This window comes from Rhea pennata, chromosome 2 (genome assembly GCF_028389875.1).
Source record: "Rhea pennata isolate bPtePen1 chromosome 2, bPtePen1.pri, whole genome shotgun sequence".
NCBI classification, from domain to species: Eukaryota; Metazoa; Chordata; class Aves; order Rheiformes; family Rheidae; genus Rhea; species Rhea pennata.
Window position 1 is genome coordinate 12,393,643 of NC_084664.1, and position 24,930 is coordinate 12,418,572.

The 24,930-nt window shown below is 41.3% G+C and overlaps 1 protein-coding gene across 1 annotated transcript in view; it reads right to left on the reverse strand.

The window, feature by feature from the left end:
• The window catches only part of ADARB2 (adenosine deaminase RNA specific B2 (inactive)), a 318,783-nt gene that overhangs the window by 17,575 nt on the left and 276,278 nt on the right, over window positions 1-24,930 (reverse strand). The window contains exons 6-7 of the mRNA XM_062567674.1: window positions 20,046-20,197; window positions 4,612-4,780 (exon numbers count right to left, since the gene is read on the reverse strand). Coding sequence (XP_062423658.1) covers window positions 4,612-4,780; window positions 20,046-20,197 — 321 coding nt within the window. The remainder of the gene's footprint in view (window positions 1-4,611; window positions 4,781-20,045; window positions 20,198-24,930) is intronic.

A 24,930-nucleotide genomic window follows, 5' to 3' on the forward strand; every position in this document is an offset into this window, starting at 1 on the left:
GTCCCAGGATCTGAGACAGCGATTTTAGAGCTGAACTTTCTTAATGTTTGGTCTGTACATTTAGATCCTCAAAGAGGAATTGAACTCTAGAGCTATCCTCGTCTTTAACTAAACTTGCGTGTTTGTGTGTGCACATATGCGTGTATGCATGGGTCAGTTTTCTTCCAGTCCAGAGACTGCAACTCTAGAAACTTCTATCAAAAGCAACATTAACCTTACCCTGATCTTTTAATAAGCAAATCTACAAGTTGCTCCTGTTTGTCATCACAAAAAATCTAAAATGCTCTTAGGACTGTTATGCTGACCAAGGATGTTCCTGTTGAGATCAAAACCTTAACATAGGTTCAGGTTAGCATCTCGAAAATGTTAAATAACACATTTTCCCCTAAACTGTTGATCATTTTCAAAATTATTTTGTTTAGGCTCTTGCTGCTTTTTACCCAAATGCATACAATGTTAAGATATACAGAGGAAAATGAAAGTCAGTCTTAGGTGTTAATGTATTTATGAACTTTATGTCTAAAAACTGTGGCTTAATCCTAAAATTTACAGTACTAAAAGACTGAACTCACTTCATCTACACTGTGAGACTCACAGAATTTGTAAGTGTGAAAGCTAACACTCTCTTAGGGTAGGTTATTTGGGGATTCACAGAGCCAAAACTTTAAATTTGCACATATAAATGCATAGACTTTTAAAGCCAGAAGGAACCACCAAGATCTAGTCTGACCCCCTTTATAAAAAATTGCAGAATTTCACCTAGTGTTTCTCTGCTTGAGCCAAATAACATGCGTATTCATGCCAGAAGTGTTTGCTTTAATTCAGTAAGGGAATATGATGATACCAGGCTGTTTATCCTGCAATCTCCACAAACAGAGCCCAAATAATGCATAACAAGCATCAAATTGTCATAGAGAACTTGTGGTGACAGTAATAAAAATTGCTAAATGCCTTTGAATAACAAATAAATCTGATTAAGCCACTCTCTGCTAGTGGCTATCCTGTGAGCAGGAAAGAACATAAATCGTTAGATACATGATTTATAGAAAATTATTTGCTCTTCTGAGTAACTCTTTCTATTCATGGATCTTCAATATTTTGATAGTAACGTCCTTTGCAAATAATGTAAAATGATGTATATTTTGGCAGCTACTGGTTAGGTTCTCAAGAGGAAACATTCTCTAATAGCTCTGTGCTCCTGAGGGGCTTTTGCAAGCAGTAAAACCAAAGCATGCAAGTGAGATTTTTGTAAAATTGAAGTTATAGAAACATGAATTCAACTTTGGATTATTTTTTTTTCATTACAAGACAAATCTAGACAATGTGGAATTGGATGCTTGTGACCTCCACAGGCGTGAAGGCTGAATTGTCTATATGTTAGAGCATGTCTCTGGAGCTTTTGAAGTACAGCACAAGAGCCACCGATTCAACTCTCTCTCAGGGAAAGGAACCGGGAAAATGGCCTTAATAAAGCAGTGTCCTCTTTCACTGAGCACCTTTCTCATCTGTACTTTCTATGTTCATATGTGAAGAAGGCAGAAAAAAGTTTCATGTGGGGTGAAAAAAAGATGAGGTGAAGAAACTTTGGACTTCTTCCCCTTATGGGTAGGACAGAAGTTCTTCATAGGTCATATTTAATATGGTAACCTGAAATTTGGTATTAATCTTTTTGAAGCCATCATCTTCAAATCTCTTCTCTCCACTCTTTGCTAATCTCCACATAAAATTTTTAGCAGCCCAAAATCACTGGCAACATAGTCACCAGTGGCTTGATCTGAGACGATTGCTTGTTTTCCACATGCGAAAGATCTTTTTGTGAACCTTTCCTGTGGTATTCATGCTGTTTTCCCTAATACAGTGATTCTCAAACCAGAACTTGTGAACTCAGCTGAGGTTATGCCACAAATATATGTAGTTAAAAGCCTGGTGGAAATAAAATAGCATATTCGTGTCTCAGAATGTGACTGGGCAGGTGAAAGAAACGGGAAGTTGTGAACTGCAAACGCAGCTGGGGTTGAGATCCCAGATAGAAGGCCTTGGGCACTTGCTCTAGCAGCTTTCAGACCCTTCCCTGTGCCACACACCACAGCGGTGGGCACGTTACTCCATTTACCTTTCTTTGTTTCTCATGTAAAAAGAGGTTTGCACAGTCATCTCCATGCTCCCTATTAACTCTGAATTCTTCTCCTCAAAAATCCCTTATTGGGTCCCTCTTGTCTGGGTTCCATCACTTCTATTTACTGGAGCTGTTTGCATCAAAATCATAAAAAAACTTCTTCTATGGTCATTTCCTGCCTTCATCCTACCCCTTTAATAGCAATGATCATTCCCTCCTCCTTGAAGCTCTAACTTTCCTTCATTTCTGAATCTCTGTGCTTTCTCAATCTGTTCTCTACAGCTGCTAATTCAGTGGTTCCTCTACTTTCTCCTGTCCCAGAACACTTAGAAATGCCCAAGACGCAGACGGTGCATGGCACAGAGGTCCTGTCTGACCCAGCACCAGCAGGGATGTCTGCTGGGGTCTGTTGGGACAGTGTCAAAAAGAGATGCAGCAGGAAAGGCCCGCTGGATTTGGGGCCACTGAACTGCCTTGTTAAATAAGAAAACCCTAATACTGACGGTATACTGAAATATTGAAATTCTGTGGCTTTGGGGAACTGATGATTTTGCCATAGGCTTGTGCTGCTTTTACCACAGAAACTCTTCAGGATTTCCCACCAGATCCCTTATTTCATGCATGGCCATTTGCTCTGCAAACATCCCTGTCATTTATCTCAGCGCAGTGTCACACACAAACCTCCCAACTTCTGACACATTTGCAGTGCCAGTCACATCACCACCACCATTTCCACAAATGTTGCTTCCCCCCCCACCCAGTTCTTCAGCCTCAGAGCTTATAACTGGCCCTGATGACAGTAAACTTTTGCTCTTCAAAACAGGCAGTAATGATTGTTGATTTTTTTTTGTCTAGTTGATATTTTGGTCTAGGAAAAATCCCATGATCATTTGAATAACCATACAAATAAATAATACAATAAACAATGAAAATTGCAATAATTAATACAGATCAAAGACGAGAGTTGAAAGGATTCTTTTATCCTGGAAAAATATTGCAGTAGATTGTAATTTCCTTCATAAGTTTTAATGCTGTTTAGGTATGTGGCAACAAGGAAAAAATCCACCAAAAGCTCTTAGTAGATGTGTCTGGAGAAAACAAGCTTCTGGGGGTCTGTGTTATAGTCAGTATTCCCATCATCAGAAAATGTAACACTGTTTGCAGAGCTGATACTTAATTCACTGGCTAATGACATTCAAAACCAAAGTGCAACATTTCAATTCTTAATCTTAAATTTGTTTAGTTTTTTGAGTCATATGTGTCTGAAGTAGAAAACCCAGCTGCATCTGAAAACAGTGTGGGAGTTCCACTGAAAACAGTTTGGGTTTTCTGTTGTCAGTGTATGAATAAATGAAAATATAACAGCACAAGATGCCCTTTATCCTTCATGCAAACACAGCGGTTGTGACTGCTCTACTTAGCAGAGTGAGGATTTTGAATTCTGTCATTTGAACCTGTTAGTATTCTCATTTGTTGGTGGAATCATATATTTTTCTGCCAAAATGCCAACCTTTGCTAAGCCTATGGACCCGCTTTAACTTTAGCAGGTCATCTGGTTAAAACTAAGAACACTATTTGTGCGATTGCATTAAAAAGAAGTTTTGTACTTTTTTAGAAGAATTATTTTATATGGCATTTGACATATTGGGCCAAATCCTCAGTTGATGTAATTTAACTGAATTCTTAGGAATGATATTCCAGCAGAGCACTTGATCATAACATTTACATTTTTATAGCTATAAAGTAATGTATTTTACAAGTAGAACTGCATCTATAGCTCATATGCGTTATATATATATATATATAAATTATGCACACAAGTATGCATGCATATATAAATGTATATTAATAGTAATAAACACACATACTTTGTTTTCAGTTTGTGATACCCACCATTTGCTACTAGTTAACACCCTAAAACTGAGAATGGGAAATGTGTTGACATTTTATGTGCCACCATGGAATCATTATGAAATATTTATTAAACAGCAATTATTCTACAAAAACGTATTTACAGAATAGAGCAGAAGCCACAGAGGTGCTTGTGACATCCGAGCTCTGCAGTGACATTCAAAATAGTAGAAACATTCTTAATGGCATTTAGAGCACTTTATCCAATGGGGTGCAAATGAGGTAGGCTCATCGGCGTGATGACTGGTTTGCAGCTTTCGAGGTAAATGACCCAATAAGAGCAGAGTGGATGCGTTTTAGCTGCATACTGAAATTCTATTGGCAAAAGTGCTGCAAAGAGGGCTTATATTTTTGTCACACTTTAAAGAGCAACTAACGACCCGTGGAGAATTTGTGAAAATGTTCTATTTACATTCCATTCTGTTTCTGTGCTCTGCATTTGCATACAAAGAAGGTTTTTGTTTCTGCAGGATTTATCAGCACCTGCTAGTTATTTCCCACCAGTAGCAACGGTTCTCTGTGACACCAAACTCATTCCCACATTGCAAACATTTTTATAAAGTATATACCGGGTGCTGCATTACCTGGCAATTTTGTCTGTGCAGGACATGGTGATGAGCTGTTCTCCCAACAACACGCCGTCCCACGTCTGGACTGTGTTGTGACTCCGAACTGGTATGGTTCCTTCTCCAGACTCAATCTTTGTTCGAAGGTGTCCACGGTATTTTCGTACTATGTGCTTGCTGCTGTTCACTGGACAAAAGAAGCAGAAGAGTGGGATGAAAAAGAAATAATTACATGTTTTTAGATGCCTCTTGAAAGAAATCAAAGTGCTGTGTTGATGCTAATGCTTGCATTTGCAGAACCACTTGTGGTGGTCCATTAAGTTGAATGGAAAGTTGGATGAGACTGCAGCCCCAAAAAGCAGCAAAGCGGAGCAAAATATGTGCTCTCTAGCATGATCTCCTTTTCACATAAATCAAAACTTGTGCATAGCACATGCTGAACTCATGTTCCCATTTCCTTCCATATTTGAAAAGCACATTTTTTTTTTTAGTCTTGTTTCTTGTTTTTTCCCTGTGCTTGTAGGATCTGAGTCAGGGAAACCTTTAGAAAATCAGTGAGCAAGACCAAAGGGTAAAGACTCACATGTCTGACCCAGTCCAGACCAATATTTTGCTGTGATATGCAGTGGCAACTTCTGAATAATTACAAAACTGAAGTCATGGCTTGTTATCATCTCGAGAAATTGCACTGAAAATTCTCCAAAGTCGAAGTACTAAACTTGAGGTCTAAAGCAAATTAAAACTTTACTTAATTCCCTCTGTAGTTTTCCTAAAGACAGATACACTACAGTTTTGTGTCACATTGATATCTATCATGCATTTTCCATCTGTCACTTTAGTGATCTTATATCCTTTAGCGAAATGCAGCTATCTTTGGGGTGAAGCATGACAAGTAGCTACTGCACTTGTCCTGGACATCAGGACAAGTCTGAGTCTGGAGATATGTAGTAACTGCAAAAGATAGTGATATTTGTGAAGCAACTTTGCCTCCATTTTGGGTGAAAAAATAAAAACTGAAGCTCATTACAGGAATCACTGTTATTATAGATATATTGCTACCTGGGTACAGGTAACTTCAGCATAAAGGGAAAGAATGGAAGATGGTACAGGATGGTCTTTGCTTTCAAGGAAAAGGCATGATGCCTCTGCAGAGGCTGTTTGCCCATATTTCCAGCATCCCAGCATTTTTTTTCCATGACCTCTCAGCTGGACCAGAAGGTTTCTGCTTTCGAAGGTGACACCCCTCAACCCTCAGCAGGCTATGAGACTGTCTGGACCTTGTTCCTCACACGGAGTGACACCAAAGTGTCACATGTCAAGGGGCTGACGGAGCCGCCGGCAGAAAGCAGCTGGCTCTGCGCACCTTCCCCAGCAGCCCGCTGTCTCCCTCCTGTCATTTTTCACTGTCTTTGCTTTGTACAACCGTTTTCTGTGCTGCTAGCTCTGTTTGAAGCATTTGATTGACTTTGGTTGTTGCCAATGGGTTGTTTACAAAAAAAAGGAATGGGAAAATAAATCGCTTCACTGGGATTAGCAACTGCAGCAAACATATGTAGAACAGCAATGTCAGCTGTGACCTGCCAGCAGACGCACCGGCTGAGCCTCCACCGATCACTTCCTCTTCATTTCCTTCTTGCTATTTAAAACCCTTGTGATGAATTTAAGATACAGATGTGTGTATCAGTGGTGGGATGGAGCAGATTTTGATTGGATTGACTGGCCATGGATGAAATGGATTCCCACCCAACAACAGGCTCTACCACACTGGAAATGTTTAAAAATGCTTTAGGGTTTGCTGTGCTACTTCAGGAATGATGTTTGGGGGAGAGCAGTCCACTGTTCAGATCTGAGCGGAACCGGGAATACCAAATAAGCAAATAAAAAACAAGTAAGGAAAACCCCCAAACTTTCAGAAATATCTCAGATCCTCGTTCCCTGAAATTGTTGGCCCGTGCCAACAGTGGTGTGAAACCACTCTTCATGGCCCTGCGTGCAGATCCTACATGCATCCCTCTTGTTTGGATCCCTCCTGCAGCATAGATCAGAGTGTATCCTTTGGATGTGATTAGTTATCTGGGACCTGATCCATATCTTTCTTAGGACTCTGGGGAAAATATTTTTTTAGAGTTCCAACAGTGGTGAGCAGCATTTTTTTAATGTTAATAATGGCATGGTGGGGAAGCTACCATGAAATCTGGGCAAGGATTGGAGAAAATGATCATTTCTGGCTAGTAAATATGTCTGCTGTGCAACAGGGAGAAATGTGTATGGAAAAGAATTTGCATTAGCCTGTACGCACAAAGAAACGGTGGCATGGCAGAGTTAGACCTCTGTGAGCGAAGCACTAAAGAGGGACTCAAGAGACTACTGCTGCTTCAGCTGACAGCAAGTTTTACTTTAAGTGAATCTGTTCTCTTTACCTAAGTTTTCCCACAGATAAAATGAGGATAATGATGTTTCCTTCTTCTGCAAATTCTTTCAAAGCAACTGCTCAAAAACCATGAAAGCTAGGTGTTACCCTTTTAATAAGGATCTACCACAGGAGCCCACCTGCAGAAATCCTCCAGGACAATGTGAATTTTTAATGTTCCTTTCCCATTCTATTTAAAAAGAATATTTTGCCTTACTTGGCCTTTCTCTCCCCATTTCCCATTTTTTCTCTACACTCCTCTCTTTGTCAGTGCCTGCTCTAGCCCTCTCCTACACATGCACTGGTCTCCTTTATCACTCTTTTCCAGGCAGTTCACCGTGTTGTTATTCCTGCATTTTGAAGGCTGCACACTTGCAGCTTTGGATGAAATGGGACATGTAACTGCTAGAGAATTTTAGTGACTGCACGACAAGATGAATAGCCCATCATTTACGAGACTTTGAAACATTACCTAGCGCAGGGCACCGCATCATGCAATGTGCTGACAGAGATAAGGAGGAGAGATCCAGTTCAGGAGAAAAAGAAGAACCAGTCCTGCTAACAACTCTGTAGCATTTGGGGAAATTAAAGCTGAAGCCAACAATTAGAGGGGAGATCTGACTTTTTTTCTGAGAGTTTAGGGTTTTTGCTTATTTATTTTTTTATTTGTATATTTGGTCTTCCCAGTCTTCCTCAGGACTGAAGTTTGACAGACCAAAACACTCTGAGTCTACTTGTTCTTTTAGCATCTCAGCCTTGGTCTGAAAATACCAAAACTGAATAATGAAGTTTTTCAAAGCACTTATGAAGTGTGTTAGAGCTTGCATCATCTCAGTTTACAAATGCTCCTATTAACTCACTCCGTTGCTCCCCATAACGCAAGCTCCCCCCAGGATGCAGCCAAGCAGGCAGAATCAGGTGATAGGATCAGGCAGCTGTGGGCAGTCTACGCTCTCCCTGGGAAACACTTCCATAGCTCTGATAAGGGGTTTTAGCTGCTCAGCTACTATTAAATTCATTGGATAGGATGTGACTAAAACCTTGTGCAGTACTGCATGTCTTAAACTACTCACATTACTGGGATAGCAAGAACACACGTTCCAGAAACGGGATCTGTACCATGTATATAAAATAATAATAGCACAAAGCTCTGAATACTTTCAGATTGCGAATGATTAAATTCAAATCCACATTTAGAATGTACTTAGTTCTTTTTTAACGTATTTTTAAGTAGCATATGAAGATATAAATATTGAACAAAGAAATAGATGAGGCTCTGCGTATTTTCAACTGAAGCTGTAGACAGGGTCTAGCGCACAAACTGCTTGCCAGCAGTAAAAAATGCAGCCCACTTCCTGGCACAGTCTGCTACAGCTCACTTTAAAACAGTCTCAGAAATATATTTATTTATGCCCCTTGAAGCCACAAACTACAGCATACTGTTGTTCTCCTATTTGGTATGATCAAAGCATCAGTGATTATGAGCGTTTCTGATCTTTGCTGTGCTAGTTCTCCAACTGCTTAATCTCAGCTAATTGCAGGGGAGAAGATGTCTGAGGATGCCACTTCAACCAGAACAAAATGTCAATTCAAACAGGAATTGGAAAGGACAAATTTAAAAATCATTTGGAGTGGATTTATGATGTGTGCTACACTGAGACGAGGAAATTTCTCCTGAGAGTTTACAAGATAAAAAGGTGCATGATTATTAATTATTGGATTATAAATTTGCACAGGTGCCGTGTATGTAAAATAGCATCTCGAAATCCGTTGATTTTGAGACTTACCCCTTATTTTGTTAGGAGCAGTTCTGGCTCAAATAGTAATGAAAAAAGCCACTCCATATTTATTATTTAGTTGAAGAGGAAATGGATGGTGATTAAACAGAAGCACACGAGTACGGTTCTGTCTGAGATTCAGCATGACTGCCCTGGAGGTTCATTTTCTATTTCCCTGCTTCAGTGGAGGCCGTTCTTTCCTCGTGAAGAAAGAAAGAAAACAGCCTATCTTGCATTTTTTTCGGTGCCGGACCCTCAGATCGTCAGCGTGGTTTGTAAAGCTTCCCTGGAGCTCCTTGGAACAAGGCATGGAAAGAGAAGTGTCAACTTCTCCCTGCCTTGGTGTTGTGGCGGTCATCGGCGGGGCAGATGCTGAGCACAGAGTGAGGCAGCTCCTCCGAACGCACCACCCCGCGTCCGTGTCCGCCCCGCGAGGGCTGCTTCCCCCGGCCCCGGAGGTGCCACAAGCACCTGGCTTAGCCTGCTCGCATGTGTGGTGAGATGAGTCCCCAGAAGGCCGGAGGTGCTTCAGCGTAGGTGGGGAGGTCTGCCTGGCCGCGTAGGGCTGGCGCCCCGAGTGAGGCAGGGCTCGCTGCGCCGTGCCAAAGTGCAGATCTGGGGTTTGGGCCGTGTCATTAAGCATATGTGCAAATGCAAATGCTGAGTAACTACTTTAATGGCGTGTGTTACGTGAAAGCCTTTGACAGCTGCGATTTATGGACCTGAAATTAACATTTGAAATTGAAATTCTTTATCTTTTCCCTCCTTTGATGCATATTTCCTGGCTAAAATCCGGGTTTGGACAGCAATCAGCTATCCCATGACTTTATAAAAGAGGCTAACTTCAGCATTTTGTTATTTCTCCTCTACATTAATCTTAAAAGAACATTCTGGAATCTTTCTACTTCTTCCATAATTTCTCATCTGCCTATAGATTCATGTGATGTACAGATAAGGTGTGAAAGCAAAGAGGATCTGCTCATTCATAGTTCATCAATATGTGGCATTTAATCCATCTCAGCTATAAAGAATTGTAATGGGAAAAAATTGAAGCCCAAGATGAGTTTGAATCCCAAAGAACAAAAAAAGGAAATGATTACACTATTTCTCCATATCTATTTTAAGTGTATTTTAATTAAATTACAGTTTGAGTCTTGAGCTGTGGTGTTGGAGATAGTAAGTGCAGGAAAGGTTTAGGAATGCTACTCCATCATAGGAAAACTCATAATCTTGTGTTTTAATGAAAGCTCTTCGTTATGGTCCATCAAAATGTTTCCACATATGGTCATCAAAGGACAGAATTTCATCTGGTGAGGGGGTGTACATTTTTTACAAAGATTTTTTATTACTTCAGTAGAATGATATGAAATATATTGAACGTTCATCCTAGTGAGAAGTGCTAGACTATGTTTATGAAACTAACTGCTACAGTCAGAGAACGTCACTTTAACAAATGAAACCTGTTTTGCCATTGAATTACCTTGTAGGTAGGCCTTTGTCCCTCCTAATGCTTTAACCTCTTGGGCCAAGAATAGACTGAGAAATATATCAAAACATGTGCCTTACAAAATAGTTTACTATCATATCTCTTTTTCAGGAACACCAGGGATCAAACTATGACTAATTAATTTAAAGTCTCTTTAGAACAATTTGTTCCTCTTGCCTCTCAGGGTTGTAAATTACCTTTACAGGCAAGGAGGAATGAGCAGTGCTGGGTTAGGAATGGGGGAGCTCGTTCACGCCACCTACAAACCCGGGCTGCAAACTCCAGCCTCCTCTGGAGGAGAAATGCATTATCATGTTGAGGCCAAAAGCCTGAGTTTTATCAGCAGAATTAAGATTCTGTGCATGTGGCAATCAAGGAAAGTAGAGCTTGAACACATCAAGATTATTATTTTTAATTACTAATTGCTCCTCTCATCTAAAATTAGATGTGCAATGCCGTCACTCTGCAAGTGCAGGTGCCCCTGCAGAGCAAAGTCTAGAGACCTGTCAAAGGGCAGCGTGGGTGACATGAAACTCTGCCACTGAGGATTTCTGCCTCTGCATCCTCCCTCCACCTCACCGCCGGCCACACAGGCAAATTACCTGGTGTCCAGCAACCAGTTCATCCCGCTGCTGGCACCCAGGTCAGCAGTGGAGCAAAGCCAGGTTGACAGCTGGAGGCTGAATGGGGATGGGAAAGACTTTGTGGTGCCCAGTGGTGCTAGGGACTGCTGGGGACCTGCTGGTCATCAATAGCCTAAGCTGTGCAATGTTGTGGCAGGTTGCCAGCAGTGAAATGACTTTTTACTTATTTTATTTTCTTAGAAGAAAAATGGTTTTCTCTTAAAGCTGGGCTTTATTTTTTTAAATATACTTTGTGTGAAAAATTGTCAGTATTACTGGAATTGCCCATTTGGTGTCAATTCTCTCCCCTGACATGTTTTAACCAAAAAGCTTACACAAACATAAAGGGAATGTGTTATTCATCACAACCTTCTTTCTTTTATCAAAGAAACATACTGTTATTCATGTGGGTTTGGGAATTTTTTTTGGTTTGGAAATTGAAATCTTCAAGAGTGATTATGAGAAGAATGGTGTCAGCAAAATATGAAAACAGAAGATGAACCCTCTGAAATAGAAACAACAAAAATCTGTCAAAAATATTTTTGAATTAACTCCATTTCAGCCCTCTATGATTGGCATGAGCCTACTGTGGCCATGGACCCTGCTGTTTCGTGAGGCACACTCATGAAACAGTTCATGAAAGTTCATGAAAGCTCAACTTCGGTTTCTGAAGCTATAGGCAGAAATTACTGGGTAAAGTTCTACGGTCTCTCTGGGTGGAGAAATTCAATCTAGATCATCAGGAAAAGGTCCTGGTTCACCTTAAACATCTATGAATTGCAATTACTAGATAATAATCTAGTAAACAAAGAATGATATAATAGTGCTTAAAATACACAATGCTTTTCATTTTAATATCCTACTCAGAACATTAGTTACCCTGGCTCAAAGTTGTGACAGCCGGATAACTTTTATTGACATTTCACATGTATATAACTACAAATAATCAGAGTAAAGTGAATTGTTCAAGGATAGCTAGAGAAGCAGCAGTAAAGTCATGGTTAGGCTTAAAATATGTTTTCACTCTTAAGCAGATTTCTCAGATTTCTCTTTTCTTAAGAGTTTAAGAAACTAAGTATTTTTGAAAGTCCCAAAGAGATCTCATCTGGACCTTTAGGTGCCTGGCAAGCTTTACAAAACTCAGCTTATGAGCTTTATGCATGACTCCTACATATTAGAAGTGTAAATTAGACCAAATTGGACCCAAGTGAGTACAGTTTTTGCCACTGGGATTTTTCCTAATTACTGTTTGATGTTTCCACCCAAAAGATGTTCCATAATTAAATGCATATCTCAGTCTTCTGATTCTAGTGATCTATCAGATGCCGTGGAAACTGAGACAACTGTGCCCTGGAACATACAGTCTCTTTGTCCATGCTGCAGAAGACCTCAAAGAAGCTCAGAAGTAATTACTCTTTGGGCTGGACAAATTCTGGGACAAACAGCTTTTCTGGGTAGAAATTTCAACTACTATTCTGAGAGCTCCTCAGCCATGGCCTTTTGCTGATTAATGTAGCCTTTTTATCACATCTGAACATTTCGTCCAAATGCAATGTTTTACAAAACAGCAAAATCTAGTAACAATGTAACAAAGCAAAATCAATAAATACAGTGCAATTCCCTTTCATGATTCAAGCTTTCTGTTAAAATTAAGATCTGATTATAGCTGTGGAAACCCGTTTTCCTGAATCCTGACAAATACATTTTGCTTTACATGAAACCTTTTCAAAGCTGTGGCCAAGTGCTGTTTTTGAGCTCTTCATAGTTCCCAGCATATTCTTTCTCTTTTCTCAAACAGACACACACTGCACAAACATATACTTCTTCCCTACTTAACAAATAACAAACCCTAAACAACAAAAACTCAAATAAGCTAAAGCAGAGAAGAATATCAGAAGCAGAGCAAACTGGAACATTTTCAGTGTGTTGTCAAAGTCAAAGAGTTTGCTCAGGATGTCTCAGTTCTGACAAAGTTTTTGTAACAGAGACTGGAAAAAAAGGAGACTGTCTAGCTCAGTTGATAGCTAATTCACTGGAACGTTGATCTAGGACTTGGGAGATATAGGGTCAAGTTTCTCTTTGAGTTAAAGTGGCATGGAATGAAAAAGCCCACTTTGACCCAGACATGAAAAGAAATGAAGTAGTTTTGTCCACTCCAAGCTAGTATGTCTAACCACAAATACGGAAAATATGGGATGTCATCCCATTTTCACACAATTATTTTATTTCAAAAATTTGCTCAACAGGTTTTGATTTTGTTCCAGTCAACCAGTGCTTTGAGATCTGGAAGTTGTCCAGGAAGTGAAGTGGTTATTCCCTAGTCAGCTCTAGCAAAACTCCACTAAAAACCTAACTGCAAGGGGTGCTTCTGGGTTCAGAGCAAAATGTTGCAACCCATCCCTTTTGACTTGAGCCTTTTCTTTTCCCACTGCTTGTTTCTTTCCTTCTCCTACCGCCATGAAGAATCACATACCAAGTAAGAGATGCTGGAGGAGGAAAACCTCTTGCCAAGCTGGAGGTGGGTCAAACAGGACTTGCAAGGGTGGGCGTGGGAGGAGTGTGCTGGAGGAGAGAGAGCAGCCCCACTTGTCCTAAAGCTTTCCAGGGTTCCTCCACCGCAAATGGGCCTTACACTGCTGATTCTTCCCATTCCTCCATCAAAGCTGAATGTCTCTGAACAACCTCCCATCCTGCAAACTTTCTGATCCTCACCATGGCCCTCCTGTCCCAAGGTCCCACTGATTCTTCTTAGCTGTCCTACACGTTAAATGCAGTACCACCTACACAGACTTGCAGTGCTCAGTGGGAATGGAAAACGTTCACACTGTGCTCTGTGCTCTACAGTCCTCTCTGCACGCTTCAGTTGCTCTGAACCAGGAACAAACATCACCATCGCTCCCAGCCAAGAATAACATGTGTAAGTGATGGAGAGCGCTAACCAGAGGTGACAGTACTGTGGCCATGTTTTCCCTACTTACTTAACTTGAATGAAAGCAGCCACACTCTCAAACAGCCTTACAGCAGCCTGGGATGATTGAGTTAGAAGAACAGGGTGATTATATATAAAATTGATGAGTGCTACCAGACCTGAGTGAGGACGTAAGTCCCTTGACAGATCAGCTTCTAGTTAATTGTAACAATTCTTTCTATTTCCTTTATATTTACTTTGGTAAATTGAGGCTATGTCAGTGGTACGTGCAAGAAAGAGCTACCACTTCACTAGGATTTGATCTCCAAAGAGGCTGACAAGGGGTCCTGTGCTCAGGTCCCAAGCCCAGTTGTTCTGGATCCATCTCAGTTTAGCCTTAATGAAGTGAATGGACCATTTCCTTTCACCTTCTTTAATAATCAAATTCCCAAGCCACTGAAGTAATCCTACAACCTCATGCTGTGTCTGCAATTTCTGCAGCATCCTTTACAAGACAAAGCAATGTGGACTGACACAATAATTTGCCCAGTGCTGAGATTTTTTCTTCTGAGGCAGTGTTCAGCTTTACAGCCCACAGTGCAATTTTTTCCCCTTCCTTGTTACTTTGGGGCATATTTCTCTATGACAATTCTATTCTGAGGTTCTCCCTAGATATTACTCTGTTCAGTCAGAAGAAAAATAGAAAAATAACGCACCTTCATCCTGCTTCTGCAGATGAGTCATTCATCAGCATAAATTTGACTTTACAAACCAGGATGAAGCTGCTCCATGTGTTGAATAGCTACAGATTTCCAGACCAGCAATCACAACAGAGCATCAAGATGATTGCTACACCTAAGAATATTTGTACAGCTGAAACAACCAACAACGTCCAACCTAAAATGATGACCTATGGTTATCCTTGATTGTCCTAACAGGGACAGTATTTCAGTCCATTAGGACCTTCAGCTTCTTGCTGTTCCTGATACTTGATCTGTTTTCAGACCAAGGAGTTATTTAGATGGTTCTTCTTGAAATGCTTTTTCTCCCTGTTATTCTCTATTCATAAGAGCTTAACATCTGCTAGCAGAAACCAAGTTTTCAGGCAGAGTGAAAGCTGCTTGTTTTGTCCAATTAAACAAAACACAAAACTGGTAGAAGGAAGGCAGAGAATTCTGTCTCTTGCACCTCTGATAACATTTGCCAAGCTCAATACAATTGGGTATGCTTTTAGCTCTGTTGGTGCTAGAAGCATCCTGATGACATTGGCATCTTGAAACTGCCTGCAAGACCTAAAATGCAGAAATCTGGGGCTGTGGGGAAAGACAGTCTCAGGGAACCATTTGTGTCCATCTTTGAGAGATGATCAGTCTCCTTAGATGGTTCCTGTTTGAATCTGGCCATTTGCAGCTACTCTGCCTTGGGATAGGACTTTCAGGGACTCTGATTTGAGGATCACACATCTGCATCACACCCACTTGAACACAGAGGGCTGAGTCTGGTGTGAGCAGGGCAGCCCTGGCACCAAGAGTTAACACAGAATATTGCACTGAGAATGGGATGCCAAATTCAGCAGCCAGTGTTGCAAACAGTGAAAGTACAGGTTTGCACAGTGAAAGCACCTGGAAATAGATAGAGCAGGTTCTTCTCTCAGAGAACTCTTCAGCTCCCCGACTTTACTGAAAAATCCAGTGCGCATCATCTCCCCAGCATATCACCTACCAATACAATGATCCAGCTCACGAGGTTGCTTGAGTATCCTGTTTAGATGAGAGCTGTATCGAATGTGTGTGCATGAGAGCTTCAGCACAGCTGTAGGTTAATAGACAAGCAGGAGGAAGACCCCATGTGGAGCAGATGCAATGGTGTGTTTCAGACCTAAAGGGAGTGTGGGATAAAACAGGAGCTGGGCTATCAAGGAGTCAATGGTACAAGGCAATACAGCATGTTAGCAAGAGATAGAAAAGCAGCCCAGGGGATGCAAATGGAGACAAGCCCTGGGGCAGATTCTGTTAGTCGCTTTGGCAACAGGAGTAGTGAAAAAAGCAGAGCTCATCTCTAGCAGGAAGACCGACAGTGAGGTTAAATCCTGCCAGGGAAGGAGGAGTGGAGAAGTGGAGGATTTATTAGCTCATTTTTTTAGGCAATTCATTTTGCTTTTCAAGAGGCTCTTAAAAAAAAAAAAACAGTGAGTCAAGAAGCCCTAAATTAGCTAGGAAGGCACTTCAGCAAATCAAGGGCTTGATTATACTGTGCTTTGCCCTAGATCCAGGAGAAGACATAAAATAAATATACAGTAAATATTATAGAGGTAGGCCCATTTGCAGTTGAAATGGAGCAATGAGGAACAGACCCATGGACCCTCAGGGCTGCAGCTCCACCTTGTGAGCTGCAATGTGTGTGCTGTAAAGAAAAGCTTTAGCTCCCTTGAAACCTCTCGGAAACCTCCAGAAAAGTTTGAACTGTGATACTGTCCTCAGAGGAGGTCCAAGATCTAGGAGCACCTTATCTGGATGCACATGAAGGGAAAAGGTGTGGGAAAGGAGGTACAGTCCCAGGGTCCCTGACCTGCAGCACTGAATTGACCGCCTGGATGCAACCCTGTCTAACATGCTCTGGGTGACCCTGCTGAGCAGGGAGGTTGGACTAGATGATCTCCAGAGGTCCCTTCCAACCTTACTGATTCTATGAATTGAAGTGGAGGCAAAAGCCAAGTGTGTGAAGGTGCGGTTAGAGAGTGGTGAGAACAGCCAGGAATGTGTTACCTTTCTACATTTTTGCTGTGCAAGAAGCTTTGTGGGTGACCTTGAAAAATGAAGAAAGGAGGAGAGTCTTGGGAAGGAGAGTGGGCTGGAGAGAGAGAGCACGGTCAGGCTCTTAAAATGCTCATGACTCCCTGAAGCCCTACTCACATTTCCCTGCCTCCCTTTCCTGAGGTGCCACTGACCTTGCCTGCTCTCCTCTCCCGCTGCCATCTCTTCTGTTGCCTCATCTCTTGAACTTGTACCAGCCTTTCCCTAGGCTTAAACTTCTTCCCTTGAATCCCTTACTAGTCCCTTTCAGCCTTTGGTGCCTGTAAGTACCCAAAAGTATGAAAACTCCACTGAGTGCTCACACTAGCCCTGTTCCAGCTGGATTTTGTCCCGTTGAGCTGGCTCAGGATACCTCAACAAAGTCAGCTCGCCTCTGGTCCAAGAGGGGTTTCACTGCAAAACAATACAAAATTTGCCGTTTTGTCCCTAATTTCTTACTTTCCTGTCTGAAACTTATGTGTGCGCTGACTCCTTTGACTTCTCCTCCTCCAGATTCTCTCTGCGTTGCAACCATCCACAGGCACCATGATAAAGTCAGGCTTTTACATCTGCCACTATTTTGGCACCTATCTCTCTAGCAAGAAATAAACTTGGTTTCAAGTGCATGCTAACTTATCTCCTCCCTTACCAGAAAAAAAAGCTCATAAAAAGGGAATGTGAGGCCTCCCTGAGGGTGATGGGAAGACACGGTGGATAATAAGAAATTTTTGGAAGGAGATTTGAGAAGTGGATTTTACTCACTCCCTATATTGATAAAGGCTTATCATATTCCTTTGCAAAACCAGAAACCACATGGCGAGACATCGTTTTTAAATGTTAATGCATCTTTAGAGAATAATCAGTAGCATTTGATGGCTTGTGCTAGCTCTAGGAGAAGCTTTGTTGTTTAAGAAAAGAAACAGCATTCGTCTAGAGTTTCTTGTCATTACTGGATGAAAGAAAGGTTATTGCTTTAGATAAAAAAAAAAAAGAAAAAGAGATCTGAATGATAAGCATTATAAAATACTTATCTTCCCAGATGTCTTTGGGATAATGTCAGCTGAAAGGAAATGCTTATCTCACTGAGGGACAACTCTTTGTGACATGCCTTTTTTGTACAGTGCTAAATTCTTTTAAGATTATGGGATAGAGGTGGAGAGATCTACTTAAAACAGTGAAATAATTACCAGATACAATGCCCCTGCAAGTTCTTCTGCTGAGTCCTTAACCTCAGGTAAGCCACACAATTCTTTGTGTCTCAGCTTCTGCATTCGGACAATAATCAGTGTAGTAGTCTCACCAACGTGAAAAATATTTTTGACATCCCTACAAGTTACCCTATGAGTGCTAGGTATAACATGACAATATATTTTAAAAAACACAACTTTTTGTTTGTATAATTATCTAAAGGAGCATTCACTCACTAGCTGGCAGATTTATATGTTTATTGAAACCACCTATGAGCCACGAGTAGCTCATCTCCAGGGCTGACTTCAGCACGTATCAATAGGCAGTGCTGGCTGCCCAAAGCATCCACTTGCTCATGCATGAAAAAGCAGATTTCAGTCCTGGATACACTTTGATTATTCTCAAGAATGTACTACATTTTAAAAATAATAACAGATTTTGGCACTTCCACTTCTGATATCAAATAAGGAATGCCTTAATTGTCCTAGGAGGCCTGCCTTTTAGAAAACATTTTGGCCAAAATTAAGGCCTTTTTATATATCTTTTAACAAGCACAACAAAAGAGGCCAGAATCACCACTCATTTTTGATATTCATAGGCATGTGCATTTTTATTTTTAATTTTGGTTTTTAGATGACAATTTTCCTCATTTTTGTTACCTTATCAGGGATTTGTCTATTTTCTGTTTTCATTTTAAATGCTTGCTTTCTTTTCTTTATTTTATACACTCTGGTGACAGAATATAGAAATAATGTCAGGTAAGGAAGTGTATTTCCTTCCTGAATAGGTGTATTTCCTTTCACATCCCAGCAAACCGCTGTTTCGCACGTGAGAAGAGGATTCCATTTTGGGGAAAATACTACTTAACCATTAAAAGAGAACAAATAAGAACAAGGCGTGAAACCACTGTCTGATGAATTTGCCTGTGAAGAAGTGATGTTGTTGTGTGACCTTGGATGATTAATTTTACATTCCAGTGTGTCTGCTTCCTTCTCCATCCATTCTCCTGTCTTACCTGCTTCACATTCAAGTATTCAAGGCTAGAGCTATTTCTCATTATACGTACATTTAGCAACTAGTACAACATGTATTTCCACACTGTAAAATCCTTGTATGAATAGCATTACATAGCTAAAAGTGCACCTTGTGCAACCCACATTGGGTCATGGAGTGACAGATGCACACGATAACAAGCCACAGACCCCTGGAGTCCCCTGTCTCCCAATGGGAACATTCCCTGGGGCTAAGCAGGTGCAAATCTGGCACAGTGCTTAAGTGACAAGGACATGCCTCTGAGATGGTGGGGCAAATGCCAGGGACACACATGACTGTGGGTTATGTGACGAAAGCATTGAGTCACGTGGTGGAGACGGGATGTCTCCTGCAGTCAGGCAGTGCGAGGCTGGAAAAAAATTATGGTATTTCATGTTGACTGCCATGAGGCCGGCTCTGCAGGTCTATCAGCTTCATCCACACCGGCTCAAGGCCTGATTTGTACACCTCACTTGCAAGATCACCTCTGGAAAAGAATCCCCTGGAAAACAATGTTTATGCTTAAATGCCATGGGACCTCAGAGCTGGACTGGCTAACTTCATCTGGTCCACCTGCCGTGCAATGACCATGTGATTGATTGGGGACAGGCAGGATGGCCTGGGAAGGATCCTTTCCAGGAGGGTCTTGATGTTGTTTATTGTAAGAGCAGGTGGTATTTGGAGAGGGCCTGAACTTTGACCAACACTATAGATGCCACCTGTCTTTGTACTACCTCACACTCCAGCCACTGTGGCCTGGACAGCTCAGGTTTGGTGTAAATGCAGCCCTTCAATCTGTTCATACAGCCTAAACCTTGAGAAAAGTCCATGTAACCCCAACTGGAGCTTTGATCCTCTAGTCCAACTGATGACCATGACGGCGAGGATCTATCTGGTCACACGGATCTTTCTCAGGGCCTTCTATTCAAGGCATTCATTCACAGTGGGGTTGTATTTCCTAGTGGGAAATGCAGGCAGTTGGCGATGTATTTGCTAGCAAAGCCACTGGAGCCTCAGGCAAACAGACAAGTCTCAAGCTGCCTTGCCCTGCTCTTATTTTCCTCTGCACACTTTCCCTCCCAGTCATGACCCATAGTGTTTCTGCTCTCGTGTGAAATGTGAAACACAGTTTCTCTGAGCAAAGGAACAAAGAAAGATGGACTGATCTAAAAAAAAAAAAAAAAGCACCACTCGCACACACAAAAGAAAAAGAAGAGGGAAAAATCTTTCCTTACAGTCAGTTGTGATTTCATAGGGGGAGTTGAGGCGAGCGTCTCCGCAGGGTGAAGTGCTCACATAGAGATGGAACAGGATGTTCTCGCACAGCCTGTAGCCTCCCTCTTTTAATCGCACGAAGATTGATCGCTCCCAGTCTTCTCGCCGTTTGCTATGATCACAAAAGAGGTTCCAGGTCATTTGTTACATGCCAAATCAGAAACATTTCTGCTCTCTCTCTGTGTTTTTCTCCCTGTGTTTGTTTGTTTTTATTAGCACCTGGCATCATATATTTTGCCTACTGACAACAACATAAAAATAATAAGCTTCTCCAAACGAAGAAATGTTGAAGGAGGTCAGATCTGTCAATGTGCTTTTGGCTGGCTTACCGGGAATATATTCTAACTAAAAATGTGTGGATATTTGAAGGATAGCACTTCTTCTTCACATGTACAGATGCATAAACTTATTGATTTTGAAATGATTCTAGTGCATGAAGAAAAGTTCTTTTTGGCTCTCCTGGGAAAAAATGAGCTCTGCTTATTAGAGTGCGCAGGCAGTGGGCACTCTGTGACTGAGATGTGTGTTTATATGTGTTTATATGTGTTATTTTATGACGCGTGTCAACCTTCCCTTTGCCCCCAGCAGACTCAGCCAAAAATGAGCATTGCTTTTCTTCCCATTCAAGCAGAGCCACCAGTGGGAGCTCCAGCCAACCACCAGCAGTGTCTTCTGGGTCACTCAGCGTTGCTGGAAGCCAGAAGCCATCCTGAAAAGCAGGGACACAACTTGCACAGGCTTTTCTCAGCTGAGTTGAAAAAGATACTTATTAAGACGAAGCTTTTATCTCTGAAGTGGTTCAGCAGCTAGATGGGGACACAGCGCACTTATTCTGTTAGCAACAGCTGCCCGGAAGGCCAAATCCCTCCCAGTGCTGCCGTTTACAGCAAGAGCTGGCATTACGACTATGCTGTGGTGCGATTTCTGAGATGATTTACATCTGTGGAGACATGGGCGGTTTCTCTGACAGACAGCTGCCTCTAATACATATACTTGGGTCATGGTCATGGTTATAATTTTGAGGATGAAAATGAGATTTGTGAGATTATAATTTTGAAAATCCTTTCCCTCTAATGTGCTGGTCCTTCCATCAGAAAGTCAAAGGTCTTTTTATGGGCATACCTCCAATCGGAATGGCATCTGCCAGTAATGATTTTCCAAGGAGACTCTTAATAAGCTGGAATTTTACCCACTTCAGGACAGCCTACTCACTGAAGCAATTTCTCCTGGTTTTTCTGCCTCCCGTTACTGTGAACGGAGAGGCTTTTAACTCAGCCTCTGAGCAACTCCTTGGATTTAATCCAAGCTGCCTCTGCCTGTTTTTCCCTAGTGCAGCCTCTGTGCTATTGAAGCTGTTTGGCTGTCACTTTTCCATGGTTTGGGTGTTTTGTCATTTTTTGATGCCGGGATGCGTTCGCTGTCAGGTGGAATTTACAGGCATATTACCTCACCTGTCAGGAACGGTGAGCCACACCAGCTTCCCGAGCACTGGCTGCCACATGCACCTCCTTCAGTTTTCTGCTATCTGTGGTGGAATTTCCCAACTGCACTAATTATATTATTGCCCCGATACAAGCCTCTGAAATAACAAAATACCTGTAAGTCCTACTGCTCAGACTTCAGAGCAATTGCAGTTGCTATTAAACAATTCACTGCAAAATCATCTGGGAGACTACAAAGCTGTGCAGTCCTAATGCCTGCTATTACTCTGTTAAACGTTATTAAAGCGTGAGTGTGGGTAGCTTGCACTACTTAGAAACAGTTGCTAGGAAGGGTTGGAGCAGTCATTCAGTGGGTTGGATTACAGGAGTTCACGGTAATCAGCACCCTCCCTATTTTAACTAATTACTGTTTTTCACTGACTATCCTTGCTTTCTTCCCACTCCCTAAGTATGAGAAAGCTCAGTGGTCAATGTGGCTGATGGCTTGGGTGATGGACAGCTGCTCTCAAAATAGATGGTAGGGCTGCAGGGCAAGACAGCCTTGTTCTTTCTCCAGGAGGTTGAGTTTGTCTGTATCTCATATGCTCCTGACCTGCCTTTGGGATGGCTTTCTGGGGATCTTCAAATGTGAGATTTGGCCTACACAGTCTCTGAATGAATTTAATGATGAAACTCTGAAGTTGTTGCTATAAATGAATTTTGGATGCAATAGCATCATGGCAGGGTTTGCAGGGAGTCTTATGTGTGGGAAGCTTGGGGAATCCCAGACCCAAGGGTGACACAGGAACCTCTTAAAAATGGGTCAGGTGGAGCATGAGACGCAATACTTCAAAGGCAATTCTGCCCCAGCACCCATACTCTTCTCCTGCCTTGCGTCTTGGATAGGCATTTTAAGCTGTGATGGGGGAAATGAGTTTGGAGTAGCAGTAGCTTGCAATGGCGCTTTGCACTGCCATACCCAGCTGCACAAAGTGATGAGGAGAGAGCCCATAGCGAGCCCACAAATGTCATGAATTCAGCAGGTGGCATTAGTGTATCGTTCAACATGCTGACAGTGTCTGAGAGAGGCAGAATTTGTCCCTAAATGTTTACCTTTTATGCACTTTCTATCCTCTCTCATGTAATATTTGACAAGTGATGGTAGGCTTCAGCATGAATAAAAGTGGAAACTGCAGATTAGAAGTTAGAATTTCAGCAGAAGAGTCAGAGTATGAGACTGATTCAAGAAAAATATTTGAGTGTGCTTAATTTTATCTCATGCCTAAGTTCATCATTATTTATCATAACACATGCATATGCTTTGATCTGACTTTGAGAGGATATAAGCATGTACTTATGGTTTAATATATGTGTTTTGCTGAAATAAGGCCTTGCTCTCTGAGAATGAAGTGGAGAGGCTATTTTTAGCACATAAATGTAGGTATAGGAAGCTTCTAGTACTACATATGTGTCTACTATACTGCATGGCATCCTAGAAAAGCCCTAACAACAAGCTCAAAAGGGAAGCAGCTGAGTTCATTAAGAAACTACTGAGACAGAAGTGAGAATTAGTGGATGTACAAAAAGAAGCTGGTTTAATTGGAGAAAATTTGACTGGAGTGGGTGAAGAGTATGCAGTACTTTTTAACATACAAAATTAACAATTGCTTGCATCTGACTCCCTGAAAGAACTTAGTTTCTGGTAAAATTCATCCCTCTGGAATGTACAGGGTCACTACAGCAGTGAGAAAACTATGTTGCTAATTTATTTTAACTTTAGGCTATTAGTTTTAATTTTCTTTAAAAAAATTAGGTCTTTGTTTCTTCCCTATAGACCAGTCAGTGTAAGTAATCCCACTGATGTAAATGCAAATTTTACTGCCATCATTACAAGAGGAATCAGATTATAATTTTTGTGTACCTTTTGACTGAGGGTTATAAAAAAACTTCCCAGAAGGTCTCTGGATTCCTTCTTTTGTACATCAGAAATTCAGGTCTTGCTTTTTATCTATTTGGTGAAAGTCTTGAGAACTAGAGGATTAAGGTTGTCATAAAAATGAAATCTAGGAGGGGTAAGGTTTTAATCAAACTAGTTAGAAGCTGTCAGACTCTGTCTGTATCTTTTAGCTTTTATTTAACTCAAGCTCAAGACAATGAATTGTTGAAAGAAATTTTCCTTTTGAAGTATTTGTCACTCCTACTTCTTAAGAGAGGATAGAGTTTCCATTCTGGAACTCTCTTTCCCAAGAAAAGTCAGGAAAACTTTCAAATGTCTAGAAATATGAAAACAGGAAAAAATGTAATTTAAATATTGCTGTTGCTTTGACTCGTGGATGAGATTATCCGCCCTGAGCCTTCTACACTTCAAATATCTGAAGCAGTCTCCCTATGCTGTCGCTATAGCAGTGGGGAAAAAAAGGCCCCAGTATATGGCAATGCATCTTTACAATAGGTATATAAAACAGGTTTGCTGAATCACACTCCAGAGATGCCCGTTGCTCTGCACATACGAGTCCAAGGGGATCTAATTCACATTTGGCTGACTAATTTTTAGACTTATCAAGTGAGATGTCAAGAGGTAAATTCCACTCAGTGTATTCATCTTCCCCCGTTGTTCATGCTGCATCCTGGCTCTCTGCTGCCTCCCTGTCCCTGCTCTTTGAAAGCCCTCACACTACATTCAGATAAGTGTACGCTTTCCTTTCACTGAAGTCAAGGATAGTATTTACAAATTCTGGAGATGTCCCCTTACAAGGGAGAAGATATATCGAAAAAAAATCTTATATTGAAAATTGCTGAAGTTTGAAATTCAGCTGCAGAGATCAGTTTGAGTGGGTAGGCTGGGTGGGAGGAAGAAGTGTGAAATAGGGAATAGTCTCTGCAGTGCTAACTTACCTGTCCCATGGGGAAGGATGGAGAATTTGAGCTCTTTGAGGCAAGAACTGTATATTTTCACTCTTTTGGGGTTAGGGATCTGTCTGTTTGGTCTCAGTTCATGCATCACTTTGTACAACAGATTTCTGGCCCACGAGAGGACTTTAATTTGAGCTAGATTAATGCAAATACATGGCAACACAGATGCCATCTTTATCATTCCCCTAAGCTGAAGGAGTTTGTGGCCAGTAAATTTAGCTCAGTTTAACACACCTGTCCTGTAAACTTTCATTTCAGCTATAGCATCAAGTGGTTTCTCTGTCTCTCTTTTTCCAGAGAAAAATGTGATTTAATATGCAGAAAATGTGCTTTGCATTTCGTTTTGAATACCCTCATTTTCTTGCTTATGAATATGTTCCTGAATGAGTACTGGCAATGAAGAATAGGTTATAACTCACTGTTTTGCTTCCACATAGACTTCAAGAAAGCAAAATCTGCTTTGAAAATATTTGCAGTTCTGTCTATCAAAGGTGCTTAGCCTTGACAATTT